General features: G+C 43.6%; 1 protein-coding gene across 1 annotated transcript in view; it reads left to right on the top strand.

Moving 5' to 3' along the window:
* OBSCN (obscurin, cytoskeletal calmodulin and titin-interacting RhoGEF) overlaps nt 1–23,794 on the top strand; it is a 159,842-nt gene that overhangs the window by 44,075 nt on the left and 91,973 nt on the right. The window contains 20 exon segments of the mRNA XM_054514079.1: nt 949–1,224; nt 2,086–2,361; nt 3,788–4,063; nt 4,715–4,981; nt 5,542–5,811; nt 6,108–6,371; nt 7,732–7,998; nt 8,293–8,405; nt 9,387–9,540; nt 10,853–11,014; nt 11,735–11,839; nt 12,505–12,771; nt 13,369–13,638; nt 14,439–14,705; nt 16,753–17,019; nt 18,108–18,374; nt 19,078–19,347; nt 20,094–20,360; nt 21,156–21,422; nt 22,958–23,230. Coding sequence (XP_054370054.1) covers nt 949–1,224; nt 2,086–2,361; nt 3,788–4,063; nt 4,715–4,981; nt 5,542–5,811; nt 6,108–6,371; nt 7,732–7,998; nt 8,293–8,405; nt 9,387–9,540; nt 10,853–11,014; nt 11,735–11,839; nt 12,505–12,771; nt 13,369–13,638; nt 14,439–14,705; nt 16,753–17,019; nt 18,108–18,374; nt 19,078–19,347; nt 20,094–20,360; nt 21,156–21,422; nt 22,958–23,230 — 4,845 coding nt within the window.

Genomic DNA, 23,794 nt, shown 5'->3' on the forward strand with positions numbered 1-23,794 from the left:
GTTTTCTTCATGTATTCTTTGTAAAACATTTAAAATCCTTAAAACAGGGAGCTAAATCCCTGAAAAATTTTGGAAACCACTGGAGGGAAGGGGCTGTAAAAAAGAAGGTACTGATTGTGCATCTCCTCCTTCCCATCTTAGTACAATGAGAGCAAATCTGCGCCACAGCTCGTTCTCAGTGCAGGGTCATGGTGGAGAGCCTGCCCAATGTCCACACTCCTTTTCTTTCCCTTGGAAGTGCTCATTTCAGCCTGAAGGGAGTTTTGGAAGTAGGGCTTGATATATGTTAAGGTATTTAAGGTGTCAAGAAAATGGCAAGTAAGGAAAGAAGGTGTGCTGGAGACTCATTCCAGTTTATTTCCTTACTGGGGCCGTAAAGAGGTAGAATAGATTCAGCTTCCCAGCTCCCTCACAGCTTCCCAATCCAATTGCAAGTGGTGTGACTGATGTGTCTTCTGGAGAACAAGGGGATTTCACCATTTGGATGTGAGATGAGCTGAGCTTTTTCCAAGGTTGCACTCAGAACAAATAACAGGGTCCTGGACACGTCATTGCTGGTCTAGCACCTTTCTCACTTCACAAAATGATCTAAGAAGAAGTAGAAACGGCTGCTGAGAATCAAAAAAATAAATTTTATGGGACTATAATGCAACACAGAACAGTTCCTTCCTCTGAAAATTTGAAAGTTTGCAATTAACTTAAACCAAAACACGTCCTGCCTTGACTGGGTCCTGCCAGAGAATGTTCTAATGAACCATAGAGAGATTACTGCTGTAAAAAATACCAAAACAGGCAAAAAAACACCACAAAGTCCTTTGTATGTTCTTCTGTTAGACTTAGATGTGGACTGTCATGTCAGAGGGTTTTTTCCAGTCTTACCTGTAAGCCACAATAATGGGATTGAGCAAAATCATATTTTGGAGTAAATCTGGATTTCTCTCTTTCCAGAGCCAGAAGTTGTGTTTACAAACAAGGAGAAGGTGCAGAAAGAGGTGAAGGCTGCACTATCAGAAAATGCCACTCTGAGCTGCGAGGTGGCCCAGGAGAAAACAGAGGTGAAGTGGTACAAGGATGGGAAACTCATCACCTCCAGCAAGAAGTTCAAGGTGGAGTCGGAGGGCAAATCGCGTCGCCTGGTGGTGGGTCAGGTGGAGAAGAAAGATGCAGGGGAGTACACCTGTGAGGCTGCTGGCCAAAAACTCACCTTCAGGATTGATGTCACAGGTGAGAGAAGATTCTTTGTCAGAATTCAGTAGAGGCCAATACAGCAATAATTGAAATAACTACTCCGCCATGACTCAGTTGCAATAGTTGGGGTTTGTTGCAGCCTGCGGGGTTCGCCTGATTTTCTGTGCTTGGTTGCCTGGATTTGTAGAAATGGGAATATTTGGCTTTAGCATGGTACAAGCTCTGTCTCAGCAGGTTTAATAGTAGTTGTAAATATAATAGAAATAATTAATGTTCAGATCCCTTCCATTCCTGTGATCTCAAAGGGTGATTCTTGTACACTGAACTTCTTGAAAGCAAAGAGCCAGTACAGAATCCCTTCCTTGTTAGTCTTGTAATCCCATTTTAGAAGATTTAGAGGCTGGAATATGTTTTGTCATTTGCAGTATCAGCAGCAGATTTTAAACAGCATTTTTTTTTTCTTTGGCTGTTGTGTTATTGAGATCTCAGTTTTTTGAGATGTCTTACTATTCCTGACAGGTGCTAAATAAATGCCCTTTGCTGTGAAATATTCCAAGAAATTGCTTTATTGTCTCTGAGATCTTAAGTAAAAGGAATTTGAGAGCTTATGTCCTCCAATATGCAGAACAGATGTTCTTTGGGAAAGTTTGAATTAAATATATTTTTACCTACTGACTTGCAGCTGTAGGGTTGATGTCAAGGCTCCTCTTGGTCCTTTCCATTCCTAGGCTCTTAGTTCTTAATTTTCCAAGTGGCAACTCCACCCCACAGAAGGGTAGACACTGCTCAATGATGGCAGTTGGATTTGGCAAGTGACAACCACCTCTCCACAGAAATCTATAAGATTAATCTAATTTTAACCCGTCAACAATTATTTTTTTCCTTTCCTGCATTTAGAGCCCAAACCTGCATTTATAAACCAGGAAAAGGTCCAGAAGGAGGTGAAGGCTGTCCTGACAGAAAGTGCCACCCTCATGTGTGAGGTAGCACAGGACACAACTGAAGTGAAGTGGTACAAGGATGGAAAACTGCTCGTGTCCTCTCGGAAATTCAAAATAGAGACCTTGGGCAAATCCCGGCGCCTGGTGGTGGAGCAGCTGGAGAAGAAGGATGCTGGGGAATACATCTGTGAGGCTGCAGGCCAGAAGATGACCTTCAAACTGGAAGCAACTGGTGAGTGCTCACTTTGTGGTGGGAAGAACCAGTCCCTGTGGCTTAGAGGAAAACTGGGTATTCCTGAGACAGCAGCCTTGATGCAGCCACTGTCTCCCCTGGAAAAACATCAGTGAGCTACATGACAGATTAATTCTTAATCTAGCAGTATAGAGATGGGAAATTTTGACTTTTTTTGGGGGGTCTGGAGATGCTACATAGCTTTTTGCTTGTCTCTTTCACACACCATATCACCCAACCTCTTGCAGTGGTGGGGAGTTGGAAGTAGACGTGGGAAGTTTGCAGACTAGCAATGGAGCTATGGAGAAAAGAGACTCAGAAATCCTAGTGTGCTGCTTGTGTGTGCCCCAAAAATGCCTGGTTTTGTGGCAAAAGGTTGTACAGGTGTTGGAATCCTGGATGCTGAGAATTTTAAGCTTTCTGTGCTTATAGGCACAGACCCACAAGAGAACACTGCATTTGACCTGAGGTCATGGAACAGGCTTCCAAAATTGATTGATAGCACTGGGATCATGGGTGTGTAGTTGGTTAGAAGTGTGTAATATCACAGGCTGGAAAACTTAGAGTTTGGGGTTTTAGAATATAGAAATAAATATGAAGCAAAATGGAGGTTTTGTTCTTCTTTACCTTCTTCTTCTTCATGGGTTTGGGTGATGTTTTGTAATTGGGCAGAAAAGTCTGCACTGCAGGCTCTGTGGGATCAGTTATTGAGTTAAAAGGGAAAATAATCCAGGTATCCTTTCTTTATTGGATAGTTTAGTCTTAGAAGACCTTATGACAAGAGATTGCCATTTTGTGCCTTGCTAATCAAAAGCTGCAGAACTCCCAGTAGTGAGACTGTTTTACTGATAAGAAATAATAAACTCCTGAGTCCAAACATGAAATACTGTATCAAGTGCCTTCAATCCAGACCCAGAAAAACTAATATACAATATAGAAAGAAGGCCAAGAAGGGACTGGAATCACAGAATGGTTTGGTTTGGAAGGAACCTTAAAGGCTGAGTTCCAGCCTTCCTGCCAGTGGAGCGAATAGAAAATAGGCCCTAAATTCAGCCCATTAATGTCTCTTCTTAATTTTATGTAAGATCCTAAAAAGGGGAAGGGAAAGAATTATATAGGTAATTTTGGTAATTTTACTTCTAAGAAACAAGCTTTTTATGGACAGCAGATAAAATATAAATATTTACATTTTCTTTCCTCTGCTTGTTTTCTAAACAAAAGCTCTGGGTTGCCTGAGAGACCATTTTCTTTCTTCTTGCTCAGGAAAAGATCATACCAGCCACAAATATTGAGCCATATTCCCTGGATTATTACAGGTTATGGATGAGCTGGTGGTGTGAGACCTGAAGAGAGAGCAATATGAAACTGCACTGTCAAGGATTTGAGCATAAAGCTGTTAATTTTCCTGGTTTATTATCTTTTCTAGAACCAGAGGCTAAATTTGAAAATAAGGTTGTCCAGAAAGAGCCTCTCATTGTTCAAGAACACGAAAGCATCACACTGACAACCTCAGTCACACCTGAAACCGCTGCGGTGAGGTGGTTCAAGGATGGCACGGAAATCAAGGCGAGCAAGAAATGTGTGATCAAAAGTGAGGGGGCATCCAGGACGCTGACCGTGAACGCAGCCGAGAGCACAGACTCTGCCCTCTACACCTGCCAGACAAAGGATGACAAGCAGGAATTCAGGGTCCAGGTGAAAGGTGAGCAGTGCCCAGGTCATGGCCCAGCCCAGCAGCTGCGCTTCTCTCATGATGGGGTGGAGGTGGAATCCAAACTCTTCTGGAAATTGTTCCAACCTGAAGGCTTGTTGTATCTTCTCTGGATGCCCCATCGTGGGCCGGCAAAGTTCTCCAGCTTCCAGAAAAACTTACTTTCAAAAACTTACTTTCAAAAACTTACTTTCAAAAACTTACTTTCAAAAACTTACTTTCAAAAACTTACTTTCAAAAACTTACTTTCAAAAACTTACTTTCAAAATTAAAAAAAAATTAAAAAATTTAAAAGAATTTAAAAAAAATCATAAAAATTTTCAGGTTTTGTCTTTTGCTGGCCAACTTGGAAGCCTATGATGGGTACTTCTGGTGGTTTTGCTCCCCTCCTGTTTCTGTATCCTCCTATGGAATGACAGGGATGTGAAAATACCATGTCAAAGAATCTGCCTGAATTTCACATTTCTGGTTAGATTTTGTCTCCCCTGAGCCCCAAATACTTAAGGCCATTCTATTTATTTATTTATTTATTTATTTATTTATTTATTTATTTCCACAATTGGGCAAAACCAATAACCAATTTCTTAGAACAGGTTTCTTCTCTTTTCCTTCCTCACGCTTTCCCCTTCTCCTGGACCTCAGAAATCCCAGTGAAGTTTGCCAAGAAGCTGGAGGCCGTGAAAGCTGAGATTGGTGGCAGCGTGTCCCTGAGCTGTGAGCTGAGCCACGCCAAGGGGAAGGTGACGTGGAGCAGGAATGGTGTGGAGATCAAGGCCAGCAAACGTTTCCAGATCCGTGAGGAGGGAATCAAACGGACCCTGACCATAACAGGGATCCGGGCTGAGGACGAGGGAGAATATTCCTGCGAGTCCAGGGATGACAAGAGCAGCATCACCATTGTCCCCAAACGTATGTCCCTAATGGTGACACTGTGCAGGGGTCCCTGGGGTTTGTCCTCAGCTGTTAGAACCCTGCAAAGCTGAATTTTTCCATGTGTCTGGGGTGATTCATGTGTTGAGAACAAAATACAGAATTCCCGTGTCAGTGGAACGTCTATTTATGAAAAACATAATGATTGTGAGACCTGGCTCAGGTCTCTTCATATTGCATTTGAGGCTGGAATTCATTTTCCCAAATAAAAGATGGGATTTTATTTCCCCTCTTTTTTGGCTTCTCTTTGTAAAAAAAAAATTTACTCAGACATGGGAAATATGATGATCCACTATTGTGATCACTTACTATATTGACTGAGTATTTATTGCTGCTATTTACTGAGTATTTATTGCTGTATTTACTGACTATTTATTGCTGGTATTTACTGAGCATTTATTGCTGTATTTACTGAGTATTTATTACTGTATTTACTGAGTTTCCTGTATTTGAGTACAGCATTATGCTGTCATGGAAGCTCTTGGCTGTTTGGAGGTACTCAAGGACATGCTCCTGAATGTTTTACCTCTATCCATCAGCTCCCAGAGTGGTGAAATTCGTCACAAGTCTCAACAGCGTGGTATCTGAGGAAGGAAAAGAGGCCGTGTTCAAGTGCACTGTCTCCCCCAGTGATGCTGTGGTCACCTGGCTCAGGAATGGTGCCAAGATTGAAGCCAGCAAGAAATATGTGATCTCTCAGAAGGACACCAACCACAGCCTCACCATCACTGACCTGACACTGGAAGATGCAGCTGAAATCACTGCCAATGCTGAGGGCGTGGAGAGCACAGCCAACCTCAGAGTCAGAGGTAAGAGGTGGCAGTGCCCCTTTGACAGGCTGGAAATGTCAGGGGCTTGGAATTAGATGGTCTTTCAGGTCCTTTCCAACCCAAGCCATTCTATGATGTTGATTCTATGATGTTGTTTTATGCGGCTTTCCCTCTAATTAATTATGTTAGCAGCAGAGAATTTCTGCTTATGCATTATTAAATAGGAGTGCCCAGAATGCTTGGGGTTTGGAGGTACACGAGCCACTGGTTTAATTTTCTTTCAAAGCCAGTTTTCTGGATCTTCCACATTCCTACTAATATTTCCTCTCTTGCAGAGGCCTCAATCTCCTTCAAGAAGAAGCTGGAGCCCAAAACAGTTGAAGAGAGGGAGACAGTGACCTTGGAGGTAGAGCTGACCAAGCCTGCAGAGGTGAAGTGGATGAGGAACAGCATTGTGCTGAAGCCCAGTGACAAAATAGAGATCAAAGCTGAGGGAACAAAGCACACCTTGGTGGTCAAGGACATCTCCTTCGCAGACCGGGGCTTCTACTGCTGTGAGAGCCCTGATGACACCACCCAGGCCAAGATCAATGTGGAAAGTGAGTTCAGTGACCCTCAGTTCTATAAATATCCCAGTCAGGGTTTGGAGGTGGATTCTGGTCTCTGCATTATCATGGGGACACATGGACAATGCTGTGGGCTTGGCCACCAGTCAAATGACCAAGAGGAGGTGAAAGCTAAGCCATGAGCAGAGAATGTCTGCCTGGTTCCTGTTGCCTCCATCTCATCCCACCAGCTCTGACCCTTATGCTGCTGGAAAGATTCTTCTCTTTCCTCTCTTTGTCAGTCCCTGATATGCTCTGTGTTTTTTCTTGGTATGATTTTTTTTACCAAAAATCCCTCTTCAGCCATCCATTGCCCTGATTTTTCTCTGCAAACCACCTCGTTCAGAATGTCTCTTTATATTCAGTCAAGGTCTAAAAAACTACAAAAGCAAATCTTCTCTCTGAGGGTGTTTCACTCTTGGGTAAATGAATGGTGCCTCATCCACAGCCCTGTACTTCTGTCCCTTTCCTACTTTTTTTTTTTTGTAATAATTGCCACAGGATATTTGAAAACAGGATATAAGTACTCAAGGACTCTAATTTTGTCCATAAAGTCCTTGCCACCAATTGGTGCTGGGCTGGTTCTAAACACTAGGTGAGGAAGGACTTGAAAACAGTCTTTTGGGTGCTTGATGTCTTGCAAAGTGGAAGGGAACAATCTCCATGATGCCAGGAAATAATGGACTTCAGGTGCAGTGAGAAAGATCTAGGTTATATTCTAAAAATGCTTTTTAATGGTCAGATGACTGAATAGGTTGTCTGGAGAGGTCTTAGAGCCTTTATCATGGTTTTGGGGTTTTTTTTTAATTGGCAACTTCATTACTTTTAGTGGTGATACAAGTTTAAACACTAAATCCATTTTGCTGGATGATAGGGCATGAATGTTTTGTCACAGAAACAGGTAATATCCACCCAAACCATGGATGCTTTGGCCACCAACCTGTGAGCTGTCAGCACTTTTTGCACCGGTCATGTTTGGCTTTTTTTTTTTCCTTTTACTATATTTTTCCTCCCATTCTTGTTTTATCCCAACTGAAGGACTGCACAGTATTGCCATGGACTTATTTGTCTTTCTTTTACTAAAATCTGATAGACCTCAATAGAAAAGGGGCCAGTGGTGTTTTCTGTCACATTTGGTTGACCTGTTTGTCGCATGAAAGCATCCATTTAAAAAATAGCAGATATGTTAGCTTTGTGGTCATGGACAGGTTTTATTTCCTGTAGAAGCGGTTGTTTAATTGGCAAATACAAACTAATCGGCAGGTGCATGAGCAATAGGGAAATAATCCATTTTGGAAGTCCTCGGGCTATTTCACAAGTGTGAGATCTCCAACTTTTCCATGTTGTTTTCCAGTGAGGCAGATCAAGCTGGTGAAAGGCCTCCAGGCCCTGGAGGTGGCTGAGAAAGGCACTGTCACCTTTGAGGTGGAGGTGTCCCACGAGGACGTGGAGGGGACCTGGCAGAAGGATGGTGTTCGTCTGAAGCCTTCACCCAACATCAGTTTTGGTGTTCTGGGCAAGAAACACTCCCTGACTCTCTCCTCGGTGGCTCTGGAAGATGCAGGAGTCATCTCCTTCAAAGCAGAGGGCATTAGCTCATCAGGGAGGCTCACTGTGAAAGGTACACGGGCACAGGAGGCTCCAGCCCTGCTTGGGGTGGATGCAATGGTCTTCTCCTGACCTGGAGAGCAAACTTAAGAGGGCAACAAATTTTCCTGGTCACTGCAAGGGATGTAAAGCACAGTGATGTTTCCTTCTGGTGCCAAGAGGGTCGTTGTGGCATCACTGTGCACAGAGCAATGACAAAATGGGAGGGAATGATAAAGTGCCCAAACCAATACAAATTTTATTTATCATGAAAACCTACCCATCAGTGCTTGTGTGACCCCATTCCCCATTTGTCTTTCTTTCCCAGAATTGCCTGTGAGGATCAGCAAGCCTTTGGCAGATGTCAGTGTAACTCAGAAGCTGAAGGCCACATTCGAGTGTGAGCTGTCCAAACCCAATGCCAATGTGAAGTGGTTCAAGGTACAGCACTTAATGGATTGTGATTTTTTAATTTCTGACTTCTCTGGAAGGGAATGGAAGCCTCTAATTCTGCTTCTAGGGAATATGAGCCCTGAGCCTTTGCAGTAAATCTCTTAGCATTGCTCTCTTGTCCTTATGTTCATTTACTCTCCCAATTTATCACTCTCAGAGTTTTATTTACTGTATTTATAAACTGGATTGAAAATTAAACTTTTCTATTCTTGCACAGAATGTGAGAACTGCTGCTATAGATTTGCAGTCTTGTGCTTCACTCCACACCATGCAGTATTCACCCAGGATATACAGCCTTTTTGGGAAATGGGATATAAAGGGAAGCCTCAATTTCCTTTGTCAGGGACAATCCAGTTCCTTTTCCCTACACAGTCATTTTGGGGATCAGCTCTGGCATTTCATCAGCCTCCCTTGGGGCTCAGCTGGTACTTTCCTTGATTTGGGGTAGCAGCAGTTCTTCAAGGTGGAATTTGGGCTGGAAGGGTCATCTCATTTCCAACCCTCTGCCATGAGCAGGGACACCTTCAACCAGATCAGGTTGCTCAGAGCCCTGTTCAACCTGCTCCTGAATGTTTCCAGGGATGGGGCATCACCACCTTTCTGGGCTACCTGTGCCAGTGTTTGGTCACCCTCACTGTGAAAAGCTTCTTCTTTATTTCCAGTCAAAATTTGACCTTTTAATTTAAAACCATTTATGTCTGAAGGGACTCACTGCTAATCCTGCATACTGTTTTAAGCCTTCAAAAAAAGGTGTTGGAGAGCATCCAAAATTTCTGTGTGTTCCTCAGCTATTCCAACTTTCTGAAATCTTTGCCCTGTGATGAATATTCAACACGTGTTCCTTTAAACACAGTCTTCCATTCAGTCCAACAAGAAGGATGAAATAAGCACAGATCTGAATGTCTGTTTTGCTCACTGCACATGTACAGGAGTTGAGGGTGATCTGCTTTGACCTTTTTCCCCTTCTAGGATGGGAAGGAGATCCGGCCAAGTAAAAACATTGGGATTATCTCCCAAGGAAATAAGAGAAGCCTCATTATTCACAAGTGCGAATATGAAGACCAGGGAACCTACACATGTCAAGCAGCTGAAGACAAGACATCAGCTACTCTAAAGGTTCATGGTATGTTTGGCTGAAGTAGGAAAATACATTTACTGCAGCATTTTTGGCTACACAACAAGAAATTCTTTGTGGATTGTTTATTTTTCACAATTGCTCATTTTGGTTAAGTTTCTCTTCCTGGTGAGAAAACACTGGCAAAGCTGTCCTGTGCTTGCTCTATCCTTGCAGTATTTTTGGAAGAGATCTTGACTCAGTTTTCCATTTCTCATAAGCGATTTCTATTCTCTGGAATCGGAATGGTCTCTCTGGATTGGCACATCAGGAAATACTGGACAGCCTGGCCCAAAGCAGGGATTCATTGGCTGGTGCTGATGTGGTTTGGTGGCACCATTTTCACAGGGGGACTTGGCCTGAACAGGGACTGGACAAGCCTTGGGTCTGAGCTCAAGAAGTGCCCTCATTTTTAGGTTGTAGATACTAAGGAAAGGGTGGTTATTTCTGCCTGCTCCTCTCCTTTCTGCTCAAGGCCGTTTTTCCATCTGAGTGTTGCACTGAGCAACTGATGAAGCACCAGGTGTGTTTTGTCACCAGGCTATGAAGCACCTGAGATAAGCTCTGAGAGAAAGGCAAGTTACTCAAAACACAGCTCTGCTGTGCCCTGGCAGATGCTATTTTCTAAAGGGACATGTGAAAACCATCAGCTCTTTCTTAGTGAAAGACAGAGCATCTTTATCATTGCTTACTAGATGCTGTCCTCATGTGGCTGCTTGGGTTCTGCAGTATCTTCATGAACATCTGCCCCATGGACTCCCCCTTTTCTCCCTGGTTTTTGAGATTGGGATGGGTCATTGTTTGCATTTCAGCTCTGCTCCTGAGGCTGATCCAAGGTGTATCAAGGCCTTCTCTTTCAAAGAGAAAGGGCTGCAGTGGCACAGATAAATAGATCAGTTGTGACAAAAGGAGTGCCAAGGTGCAGAGTTAAATAGGATTATATTCAGTTCAGGAGACACTGGAAAAAGATATCTCCTATGTAAAACAGAGGAGAGCATGGATAGAAGCATGAATAAGGCAGTTTATAATGACCTGAGATTGTAGACTTGTCTTTGGATTTCTTGGTGAGTTTGCTTTCATTAATATTTGTATTTCTTTCATCAATACCTGCACGAAGTTCCAGCATCCATAAAATCCTCTAACAGTAAGATTCAGCCATAAAAGTATTCACTGTGTTGAAGAGAGAAACTATCCAGGAAGAAAGGCTGGTCTAGAATAAAACACAATCCTCTTTTTACCATATAATTACGCAGAAAGTAAACACCCCATACTCACTTGTGGAGAAACCCCCAAATGAATATTTGTCTTTATGACTTCACAGCCCGAGATGTCAAGATTGTAAAACCACTGGAAGATGTGGAAGTGAACGAATACGAGAGTGCATCTTTCATCTGTGAGATCTCACATGACGAGGTGGAAACCCAGTGGTACAAAAATGACAACAAGCTGAAGACTTCCGACAACATCAAAATGCGGCAGGATGGTAGGAGGAAAAAAATGGGGATTTTGGTCTGGAATGGTGTGGAAACCCAGGGCACTGGGAATATTTCTCTGTCTGCTCTGGGCTGCCCTCACCCCCAGGGCAGCACTGACTTTGACCCTCATTCATGGAGAAAGTTTCCCAGACTTCAAGATAGACCAGAATCCACAAAAGTGTGAAATAGATTATAGAGAGCAGTGCAGGTGTGTCACTGGGTGAGAAATTGAGGTTTGGGGGTTTTTAGTGTGTTGTGGATGGCAGCAAGATGGAGGGCACAGGGTGTCATCCTGGGTTTCTGCTCCATGCTTCTTCTTCCTCCTTCTCCATGGTTTGGGTGGCATTTTGTAATTGGGCAGAAAAGTCCCCATTGCAGCTCTGTGGGATCAGTGATTGGGTTAAAAGGGAAAATAATCCAGGTGTCAGCTCTTCATTGGACAGTTTAGTCTGAAAAGGCCTTGGAACAAGAGATTGTTGGCCATTTTGTGCCTTCTACTAAAAGCTGCAGAACTCATATTTGTGAGACTGTTTTACTGATAAGAAATAATAAACACCTGAGTGTGAGCATGAACTACTGTCTCAAGTGCCTTCAATCCAGATCCAGAGAAACCCACAACTGGAACCACCACAGAATGGGGGTGGGATAGAGGAGGGACTGGCATGGGAGACTAGAAAATGGGGTTTTTCCCTGGGATATCTGAGCTGTGTTTCTGTGTCTGTTCCCAGGTAAGACCTATTCCCTGACGTACGCACGTGTCCAGGTCGAGGATGCGGCTGAGATCAAATTCGTAGCAGAAAAGGCAGAATCCCGTGCTCACCTGACTGTAAAAGGTAATTCTGCTGTTTGTGCCAGCACTGCTTCTCCTCTTTCACATTACAAACCAATTCACTTCCCTCACTTTGCACGTGAAGGTTAAAAAAAGTCCTACAGTGTTCAGAGAAAGAAAACCTTCCTACTTTGCTGCCTGGTAAATATCAGCTGAGAGTCTATTTTGGCTTAATTCCAGTTAAATTCTCTCAGGAGGTTGGATTTGCGCCTTTAGAAATTTAAAGTTGTGTGTCAAATTTGAGGCACAAAAAGGTGTAGCTTGACTTTTTCTTGTATTTTCACTTTCTGGTGTATGTTGTAACAAAACCCGGCATTTTTGGGTGTGTTTAACTAAAACCATGTGATGGAAGGAGAGAAGAGGAAGATGTTTGAATTAATGCACTGCTGAGGAGCTCAGGAAACTGGAGATCAGTCCCTGGTTTTGCCGTAGCACTGCTGTGAGGTGCTGAGGAAAAACCGCCTGTTACTTCTGCAGTTCAGCCACTCCAGCAGTACAATACAGAGAAACAGTTTCCTTTTAATTAACTCTTACTAATTAAACTTGTTAATTGAGTGCTCAGCCTGGCAGGGATTCCTGTCACCATCCAAATTAGTGAACATAAAAGAAATATTGTTAATGAGAGCAATGGAGACCGTACTGATCGCTCCATTTCCTTTGCCCTCCTAGAGCTGCCCGTGAAAATCGTGAAGCCCTTGCGGGATAAGATCGCCCTGTGGAAGCACCGGGGGGTCCTGGAGTGCCAGGTGTCCCGGGCCAATGCCAAGGTCAGGTGGTTCAAAAAGGACAGGGAAATTCACCCTGGTGTGAAATACGAGATCGTGAGCGAGGGCGTCTATCGGAAACTCGTCATCAATGACGCCGACTACGAGGATGAGGACACGTACACCTGTGATGCCTTTGATGACAAAACCAGTGCTAATTTCTTTGTTGAAGGTAGAGAGCCTCTTTTTTTCACCCCTTGAATGCACTGGGAGGAGGATGGGCTGACTCACTTGTTGTTTATGTTGGAAAGGATGGGCTGACTCACTTGTTGTTTGCTCTGGAAACACAATACTGCTTAAAAATGAATTTTAATTCATGTTATTTATTTTGAAGCGCATTGGTGTTCAATCCTTTTGCACACAGGAACATGCTGAAAAATTATTATCTGGTATATTCTCCTAAGGAAAATGAGGGAATTCCCATTCCAGAGACATTTATCAAATGTATTGGATAAAGTCTGTTTTTCAGATGAATGTTGCAGCTCCTTTTATCAACATCTGCATTCCAATGAACCATCTTTTTCATTTTATAGCACAAAATATTTGATATCAGGATAGAAAACTGACTTTAGAATTAGGACTAGGAATCAAGAGATACAGATTCACTTTCTGGCCTGTGACCAGCAATGTGTGTTTGCTTTCATACAGGATAAAAGATGTTTTAAGGCCTTTTGAGTTCATAAGTGCAGAAAAGATGTCTTGAGTGGTCAGGCTTGATAATGGAAAAGCTTTCATGGCTCCTAAATCCCTGCTCTCTTTTTCCATCCAGAGCAAGCCATTAATATTGTAAAAGAATTGTGTGATGAGGACGTGACTGAGCCTGAAGAAGCCAATTTTGAATGTGAGACATCCATTCCATCTGTGAAACCTGCCAAGTGGTTCCTGAAGGGAGCAGCCTTGCAGGCTGGCAGAAACATCATCATGCAGCAGGAAGGCACCATCCACAGGCTGACAATAATCAAAACAAGTGTTGATATGACAGGCACCATCCAGTTCTCCATTGGCAAATCCAAATCCACAGCAAACCTGCTTGTCAGAGGTAATGCAATTTTTTAATATATGTATCATGTGAATCAGAACCAAGATCTGCCCTTTCACAGTAGCTGGAAAGTAATTTGTCATAAATATTCTCTATTCTGGGCTGGGTTCTTGGAAATTCCTGTGTACCTGGAAGATCTGTTTGGTTCCCAGGTGCAAGTTGTTGGAGCAATGCTGGATGCACCAATTGAGCCAGAAATGTCTTAGGAAGGGATTTGATTAAATGACTTTGGTGTCCCTGGTATTCAAATCTATCAAGCTAAAACTGGTTTCTGTATTATTTTTATTCTCTTGACTTTACCAAGGAGGACAAAACAGATGAAATTTGCCAGGAGAGTTTATTTTGTCCCATTTTTGAACTAGACAAGTTTGATAGCTCATTTACTTAATTCATTTTGTCGTTGACTTGATGTAGGACAAAGCCTCAAGGCTTTTTATCTTCTGCTGTCACCATGGTAAATCTCTTCAATCACGTCCTGAAGTCCTTGTTTTGTCTTTCATTTACTCTTACTTGAATGAAAACCTCAATTAGAGAGCAATTCAGCAAGCACCGAGCCAGAAGTGGACCATGAATTTGGTGGTTAATACACAATATTATCTTACAGAAATCAGCTTTCCTTATAGATCATTGTGCTGTTGTAGCTTCAAAGCACTCGAGCTCTGTTAGAGACACTTGTAGCAGGACCTGAGCAGTTCACAAAACAGAAAGCCATATATTAAATTAATGGGCATGAAATACGGATTAAAACCTTCCTCTTCTTTAGACTGATCTATTCTTCTTCCCCCACCCCTGCTTGGCAGATTACCACATCCAGATCACCAGGAAGCTGGAGGACAAGACCGTCCTGGAGCGACACTCGGTCATCCTGTCCTGTGACTTCAGGCCTTCCCCAAAGCACGTCAGGTGGTTCAAGGGCCAAGAGCTCATTGAGCCCTCGGAGAAGTACAAAATCAAGAGGGACCAGTACTCAGCAGAGCTGAAGATCCTGAAGGTGAAGCCTGAGGACGCTGGCGTGTACAAGTGCAGGGCTGGCATCGCCGAGACTGAAGCCACGCTGAGCGTTGAAGGTACGAGAGGCTTGGAGCAGCAGGGCTGGCCTGCTGCCGGTCTTTATGATGCTCTGTTTCACTCAAGGTTCCTCCTCCTGGGGAGAGGTAGATTCCCACAGTTATCTTCTGATTTTATATAAATGCAGTGTCACAAGCAAACTGGTGATTCCACAGCCCTGAAATCCATCTCTTGCTGGGAAGCTGGTAATGTGTGTGGGAGGGCAGCATCTGGGTAAGGCACAAATTAACATTTGTCAAGGCACATCATTGTCCATCTCATACAAGGAATTAGGGGCTTTCACCTAAAAATATCCTTTATGTTAAACTGCTACAGGCCTCCAGTTCTGGTGATCTTGGCTGTGGTTTTCATTTCCTGACATCTGTGTCAGCTTGTCTATCTGCTGTTATACATTTGTATTGTTATACATCTGCATACATTTGTCTACCTGCTATAAATATATTTTATAGCTACTATTATATATCTGAATACAATAATTATTCATAGTGATGTTCTACCCCATCTGGGCACAGAACTGTTTTTAGCCAGTTCTTCCCCCTCAGGTGACACTGCAAGAAAATATGTTCACTGTGTCACTTCTAGAAAGACTTGGAGCTGAGCTACAGAGTCATTTCCAAAAGTCCAGGGAGCAGCTCTTAGTAGCAGTTTAGCTTTGCAGAGGTTCTTCATTGAATGTGTTGTCAGACATTGAAATTAAATACTCAGGGCAGTGGTGATGTCAGCATCCTTGGAAGGATTAAAAAGTTTTGGGGATGTGGTTTCATGGTGACCTTGACAGTGCTGGGGGAATGGCTGGACTCAGTCTTAGAGGTCTTTTCCAACCTGAATGATTCTGTGACTCCATTCTATCCAAACAAATATATATATTAAAAAAGAAAATGAAGTAATAGTCCCAAACCCTCTTCAGAGTTACCTCCTCCTTGAAAACAGCATTCCATGAGCAGAGAAGCTGCAAGGAGAAGTCTCTGCCCAAGGACGGGGAAAGAAAAGAACCAAAATCCTCTTGCTCCTTAAACCTGAGCAAGCTGTTTAAGCTCTTTGTACTTTGCCTTTGTGGCCAAAATCATTGTCTTAATTAATCTCATCCTCTGTGTCACAGTTTTCCTGGAAATGAGGGATAATTTAGTTAAAATGTGTTTGTGTGTGCAGTGACAAGCACACAGAGTTTGGAGCTCTGTGTGATGCTTACGGTCACTGCAACATAATTTTAGAAAAAAATTACTTATTTTTAAATAAAACACAAACAAAGCCTCCAAACTGATTTATATATAAAAAGAGAACTGAGGGTTCTAGACAATTTTAATTAGCCTTTTTAATAATTGTTGTTTCTGTTGGAGCATGTGCAGAACCAAGTAAGCAAAACGTGGTGGCCAAAGGTGTGCAGGAGACCACAACAAATAATCTAATAAACTCCATGAGATTGTTTGTGATAACAACTGATTTATGGTGATGATGGCTTGTGAAAACCCAAGGCACTGGGAATATTTCTGTGTCTGCTCTGGGGTGCCTTGGCCCCCAGGGGAGCGCTGACTTTGACCCTCATTCGTGGAGAAAGTTTCCCAGACTTCAAGATAGACTGGAATCCACAAAAGTGTGAAATAGATTATAGAGAGCAGTGCAGGTGTGTCACTGGGTGAGAAATTGAGGTTTTGGGGTTTTTAGTGTGTTGTGGATGGCAGCAAGATGGAGGGCACAGGGTGTCATCCTGGGTTTCTGCTTCATGCTTCTTCTTCCTCCTTCTCCATGGGTTTGGGTGGCATTTTGTAATTGGGCAGAAAAGTCCCCATTGCGGCTCTGTGGGATCAGTGATTGGGTTAAAAGGGAAAATAATCCAGGTGTCAGTTCTTCATTGGATAGATTAGTCTGAAAAGGCCTTGGAACAAGAGATTGTTGGCCATTTTGTGCCTTGCTGCCAAACCCCCAGTAGTGAGACTGTTTTACTGATAAGAGATAATAAACACCTGAGTGCAACATGAACTACTGTCTCAAGTGCCTTCAATCCAGACCCAGAGAAACCCACAACTGATCCCTCTTGGTTTCCCTCAGCCCGCAACGTAGAGGTCCTGAAGCACCTGCAGGACGTGGAGGTTGAGGAGGACAGCTCTGCCGTGTTCTCCTGCGAGCTGTCCCACGACGACGAGGACGTGGAGTGGTTCCTCAATGGCACCCTCCTCTACACCAACAACTTCAATGACATCAAGAACGTGGGCAAGTGCTACATGCTGACCATGAAGCAGGTGAAGCCTGAGGATGCTGGCACGGTGACAATGAAGTCAGACAAGGTGTCGGAGACTGTGCGGCTGAAGGTGATAGGTGGGTCCAGATCACGCTCCTGAATGAAAATGAGAGATGCAAATGAGCCCTTATTACCAAATCCATGGGGATTTGGTGAGCAGGATCCAATCCTGCTTAATCGATATAAAAATGTTGAGCTATTAAATATGGGCCATGAAGATGGTGAAGGGTCTGGAGGGGAAGGCTTGAGAGGAGCAGCTGAGGTCACTGAGTTTGGTCAGCTGGAGAGACCTTGCTGTGGGCTTCAACATCTTCGTGTGAGGGGAGGTGGAAGGGCAGGTACTGATCTCTTCACTCTGGTGGCCAGTGAGAGGATTTGAGGAAACAGCTGGGTCTGAGTGATGGGAAGTTTAGGTTGGATATCAGGAAAAGGTTCTTCCCACAGAGGGTGGTGGGCACTGGACAGGCTCCTCAGGGCATGATCATGGTCCCAAGGCTGCCAAAGCTCCACAAGTGCTTGACAATGTTCTCAGGGACAGTGTGGGGTTGTTGGCGTGCCTGTGCGGGGTCAGATGTTGGACTGGATGATCATTGTGAGTCCCTTCCAACTCAGGATATTCTGTAATTCTGTGGTTTTTAATACATCAGCTCTGGAGCTGGATCCAATTAGCCATGAGAAGACAGTTTCCTTCCTGCTGTCCTTCATATGTCCAAAAGCTCAGTCACACAACTGAGTTTTTGTGGTTTAACACCTTCTTGGGCACCCTCAGAGAGTGTGCAGGTGGCCACCAGCTGAGTGGGGCAGGTGACATGCCTGAGGGTTGAGGTGCCATCTGGAGGGACATGGACACGCTCAAGAACTGAGACCATGTGAACCTCTTGAGGTTCAACAAGGCCAGTGTGAGGTGCTGCACCTGTATCAGGGCAGCCCCTTGTATCAACACAATCTTGGGATGAAGGGATTTGGAGCAGGATGAAGGATTGAGAGCAGGATGAAGGATTGAGAGCAGGATGAAGGAATTGGGCGTGCTGGAGAGTGATACTGCTTTGCACTGGTATCAGCAATATTGCCAAGGGTTTATCAATGTCTCTAAATATTTGATAGCAACTGAAAGCGTCCTGAACATCCTGGTTGTTCTTTTTTTTTTTTGCCTCTTGACCTTCAGAGAAACCTGCTGTCTTCATGAAATCCTTGGATGATGTTTTTGGTGAGGAGCGAGGAGTGATCAAACTGGAATGTGAAGTCTCCAAGGAGAAGGTCAAACCTGTTTGGAAAAAGGATGGTGTGAAGATCACTTCAAGCAAGAAGTATGAGGAGATACAGTCTGGGAAGACCCTGTGCCTCCTTATCCACGACCTTGAAAAGACAGATGCAGGGTTGTACACCTGTGACATCGGCACTGATGTTGCCAAATCAAAGGTCAGCGTTCAGGGTAAGTGCTGTAGACAGTGGCCTCTCAAGGGTGTTAAAAATATGGGTAGCCTTGGTCCCTTGGGCTCTCGCCTGTTCCTGAACAAATCTCACATAATATTGTGATGTCTGAGCAATTCCTGTTTATTTTGGTGTAAGTATATCTGGGGTTTCTAAGTGAAAATCGGGTATCAGGAACATAGCGACAATATTTTCTTCCTGAACATGCCTAAAGTGCAAAAATGCTCCCAAAAAAGCAAAAACTTCTCAAAATAAAAATCCCAACTAACAACAAAAAAATCCCCCAAGCCTCCTCTCCCTCTCCCTCTCCCTCTCCCTCTCCCTCTCCCTCTCCCTCTCCCTCTCCCTCTCCCTCTCCCTCTCCCTCTCCCTCTCCCTCTCCCTCTCCCTCTCCCTCTCCCTCTCCCTCTCCCTCTCCCTCTCCCTCTCCCTCTCCCTCTCCCTCTCCTCTCCCCCACTGAGCTGTTCTTCATTCAGTCATTCCTGAGCACAGCCAGGAGATTCACATTTCTCTTTTTATACAACTTAGAGATGATTCTGAGCCTGAAAAATCCTTCCCATGTCACAGCCACCTGTGGGGAATACAGTGCTGTCCTGCCAATCTAGCAGATAAACCCCTCTTCTGAGTTAAAAACGCCATTACTCTACTCATGTCTATCATAAAAGCATTTTTAACTTGTATTAATGCAATTTTTGTTCTCCAGAGCTGAACATTGGCATCACCAAAAGGCTCAAGAACACTGAAATCCAGGAGGGAGAAGATTGCACTTTTGAGTGCATTTTGTCCCACGAAAGCATTGATGACTTCAACTGGACGCTGAATGGGAGAAAAGTGGAAAGTGGGGGGAGGTTTAAAGCCTCCAATGCAGGTCGGAAATACACACTGAGTATCAAAAATGTCATTCCTGGTGACACTGGGGAAGTCATCTTCACTGCCCGTGGTCTCACCTCCAAGGCCTCTCTGCTTGTGAAAGGTAATGGGATCAGAAAATCCTGGGTGTATTTTCATAAGGTTTGCCAGCAAACTCTTGCTGTTGACTCAGATCATAACAACCTGCCTTGTGAGCCTTGAAGAACTGAGATTTGCCCTTAAAAAAATCTCCTTTCCCTTCCCTATGAGCCTTGAAGAGCTGAGATATTCCCTTAAAAAATCTCCTTTCCCTTCCCTGTGAGCCTTGAAGAACTGAGATTTTTCCTTAAAACCAAGTGAAATGCTGAAGCTTTTCATAGATATTTGAGAACTGACTACACTAGATAGTGTGTACAGATAATTACAGGCCAGATTGTGTGTCAGAGATAATCACCCAAGGCTCCTGGGTGGTCAGTGGAGAGAAGAAATTAGTAACTTTCAGACATGGTTCATAATCTGCAGTTAGTCCTTTTCCATAGAATCAGGAAATCACAGAATGATTTGGGTTGGAGGGAACCTTCCATTATCTTGTTCCAGCCTTGCACAGGGTGCTCAAAGCAGCTGTGACAGCCCCTGGATCCCTGGAAGTGTCCAAGGCCAGGTTGGACAGGGCTTGGAGCAGCCTGGGATAGTGGAAAGTGACCCTGCCCATGGCAGGGGGTGGCACTGGCTGATCTTTGAGATCCCTTCCAATCCAAACCATTAAGGGATTCAATGATTTGAATTGCAAAAAACCCCAACCATACAGAGATGATTTTCATTGAAAGATTTCCCCCCCCCCTTTTTTTTTTTCTTTTTTAATCTCTGCAGAAAAACCTACTGAGGTTACAAAACAGCTGGAGAATAAAACATCACCGGCAGGGCAGGACATCAGCCTGAGCTGTGAGCTGTCCAAAGCTGATGTGAACATCAGGTGGTACAAGGATGGCAAAGCAATCAGGAAAAGCCAGAAGTACGACCTGCAGCAAGAGGGGACACGGGCCACTCTCATCATCCGAGAGTCCACGGCCAAGGACAGTGGGGAGTACACCTGTGAGACTGAGACCTCCAAAACAACAGCCAGGGTCACAGTGCAAGGTCAGCTGAAGGGTGCAGAGGAGCTGGCAGGTTCAGAGGTTGGGTGTAAATATCTACAATCATAGATTTCTTCTCCTCCATCTCTTGGGCAGGATCAATTTTTAGTTTAAAAAAAAAATCATTGATTAAAAGCTAAAAAAAATTAGATATGAAAAAGCACCTTTTGCTGAACAATCTCATGGGCTCTGTAACAAGTCAATCAAAACTGGCCATTTGAATTATTCTATTTTGAATATGAGTGGTGAACAATCTCATGGGCTCTGTAACAAGTCAATCAAAACTGGCCAGTTGAATTATTCTATTTTGAATATGAGTGGTGAAAGCTGCCTGCAAGAGAGACCTCACCACTCCATGGACCATAGCATTAATATTCCCTGGAGATATTTCATCTGATATATCCTGTGACAGGAGGGGGACCTGGTGATCTTAGAATCATTCCATCTGATGGGATTAGAGGAAATGGTCTCAAGTTTTAGATTGGATGTAAGAAGAAATTCCTTCATGGAAAGGGTGGTAAGGCATTGGAAGAGGATGCCCAGGGAAGTGGTGGAGTCACCACTGAAGGGGGATTTAAAAGATGTGTAGATGTGGTTATTTGGAATATGGTTTGATTAAGTTAATGGTTGGACTTGGTGATCTTAAGGCCTTTTTCAGCCTAAATGATTGTATGATTATTTTTTTATGATTCTGTGAGTTGGAGCGGAGAGGATCCAAGATGATTCTGGATGCTTGGGACTAGTTTGGGTGACAAACCTTTCTTGGCCATTTTGAAAAATTATTCCTTTTTCCTTCCAGAAAAACCTAATTATTTTGTCAAGGAACTCTCAGACCTGAAAGTGGACGAGAATGGAACTGCAGTTTTTGTGTGCCAGAGTGAGAGAGCTGCATCCTCTGTGGTCTGGAGAAAAGGCATTGCTGAGCTCCGGGCTGGCAGGAAATACGAGATGACACAGAAAGGACAAGTCCTCCAGCTGACCATAAAGAACCTGGAGAAAAGTGACAGTGACATTTACAGCTGTGACATTGGGGATGCCCAGTCCAGAGCCAAGCTAACTGTGCAAGGTATGGATGAGAGGAATGTGATTTACATCCATTTTCTGCCATGGGAAACGTGCACGGGCAGAGCTGGATCTCAGGGTGGCAGAGCTGCTGATTTCTGGTTCTGTCTCACTCAGGATGGCAGGAACACGTGGCCAAAAATATGGGAATGTCCAAAAATATGGACATGCAGAGCAGTTGGAAGCAATTACACCTGGAGTATTTTGGGTGTGATTTAAAGGCTCATGTGAGGGGAGAGATTGGTGTTCCTGTGTGAACATAAAATGGATGTGATGCACAGTGCCTGCTGTTGGATGAGGGAAAACTATCTTGCCTTCAGGCTTTTCTCCATACCCCTTGATTCTTCTTCCCAGGAGTGGTTCCTAAAAAGTGGTGGAAAAATAAAATGTCCGTGGAATGGGTTGGGTTAAAAGGGACTTTAAAGATCATCCAGTTCCACCTTCCACCATCCCAGGATGCTCCAAGCCCTGTCCATCCTGGCCTTGGACACTTCCAGGGATCCAGGGGCAGCCACAGCTTCCCAGGGCCTCCCCACCCTTACAGGGAAGAATTCCTTCCCAATGTCCCACCTAACCCTGCCCTCTGGAGAAGTGATTCAAGAATAATCAGATGGAGATGCAGCAGCAGTGTCCACTTGCTAATTGTTGTAGTTTTTAAAGACAATGGGGTAAAGTCAGACTCCTCCTCTGATCATCTGCTACAGCATCCTCAAGAAGCAAAGAAATGTGTTTAATCCCCATCATAATCTCAGGCTCTGAGCTGTCTAAATTCACTCTGAGGTTTTTAACAGCAGCTTTTCTGAATGGAAAAAACACTTCTCTGTCATGAACATTCAAGTAAAACATCCCTGTGCTGGTTTTATAAGTAGGAGGAGCATCAGAGATATTTTTGTATACAGTGCTAACCTTATTTTATATCTATTTATAGTGAGGTTTATCTTTTTATGTGTGTTTATATATTTATTTTTAGTTAGGGATGTATCTATCTATACATGGAAGTTTTCAGGGCAGATGTTTTGAGGTTTTTTTACCAAATCCACACTCAGACATTTTCTCCATTTCCCACTGTATTAGGAGTTGGGCTGAACTCAAAGAAGGTGTGGGATCAGTGGTCCTATCCCATAGAAAGGAAGTTATTTTTGCTGTAGAAAATCAGCCAGGTTGTCAAGGGAGAGATAACTTCTTGGTGATGTTTAGAGCCCAGTAATGCTGTCAGAGACTCCAAACTTTCCAAGGATTTCATTAGGAGAAAATTTACAGCCCTGGATTTGCATTGTCCTGGCTACTTGTTCTGCTTTATGTTTTCTGGTGCTTCAAAGCTGTCTTTGCCCTATTTTGGTGTCTGTCTTGTATACATTATCTTCCTGTGAGTGGGTTTTGTGGTCAATATTGGGGGAATTCTGTTTCAATCTTCTTCTCTGTCATGAACGTGTTTCTCACTTGAAATGCTCACGTGGGAAATCTTGGGAGCTTTCCCACGTCGATTTTCACACCGGAAACTGAAGATCGCAGTAATTGATGTATTTATGTTCCTTTCAGGCCAGAAAGTGCTAATAACAGAAGACCTGGAGGATGTCACTGTGTTAGAAGGAGAATCTGCCATGTTCAAGTGCAGAATCTCTCCCGTAGACTATAGCAGAGTGCAGTGGTTTTTGGATAAAACCCCACTCCATACCAATGAACTTAATGAGATCCAGTCCCAGCCTGGTGGATATCACCTGCTGACGCTGAGAAAGCTCTCACTGAAGGACTCGGGGGTCATTACATTTGAAGCTGGTGATAAGAAAACCTCTGCCAGTTTGGTTGTTAAAGGTAAATCCATCATCACAACTGCAGGAGAGGAAATGCTGAGTGGAAATAAGCGGGGTTAATGTGGGTAGGTGGAAAAAATGAGGAGCAAAAATGCTACAAATTTAGCACCATCTTTGTATATCTGTGCATTTTCAAGAATAGCATTAATTATATAATGAAATTATGGCTGGAGAATGAACTCTTTGTAATCCTGGACAACTCCTGGAGTGTTTATTTGATTTAGATGGGAATGTTATTAATGCTGTGATGGTACAGTGGATGCCCCGTTCAGTTTTCCTCAAGCTGATAGGGTGATGATTCATGAGGAGGCATCAATTAATTCAATGAAAAAAAAAACAACAGGGCAACCAGTAAGTTTTAAATTCCGTTTTCATTGTTTGAAAGGAAATACTGCATGTGTTCTCTGCTATTCGTTGTTGACAATGGATTGTTTTCTCTGGAGGAGTTAAACTGAGGTAAAACTGCAGTGTTTGGTAGCAAAGATAAATGAATGAAATGAATGGCAGACAGCCCAAGAATGTGGATTGGAGAGATGTTTCCTAACTGGAAATATAAATACTTCTC

The sequence above is a fragment of the Molothrus ater genome, chromosome 1, assembly GCF_012460135.2.
Source record: "Molothrus ater isolate BHLD 08-10-18 breed brown headed cowbird chromosome 1, BPBGC_Mater_1.1, whole genome shotgun sequence".
NCBI lineage: Eukaryota > Metazoa > Chordata > Aves > Passeriformes > Icteridae > Molothrus > Molothrus ater.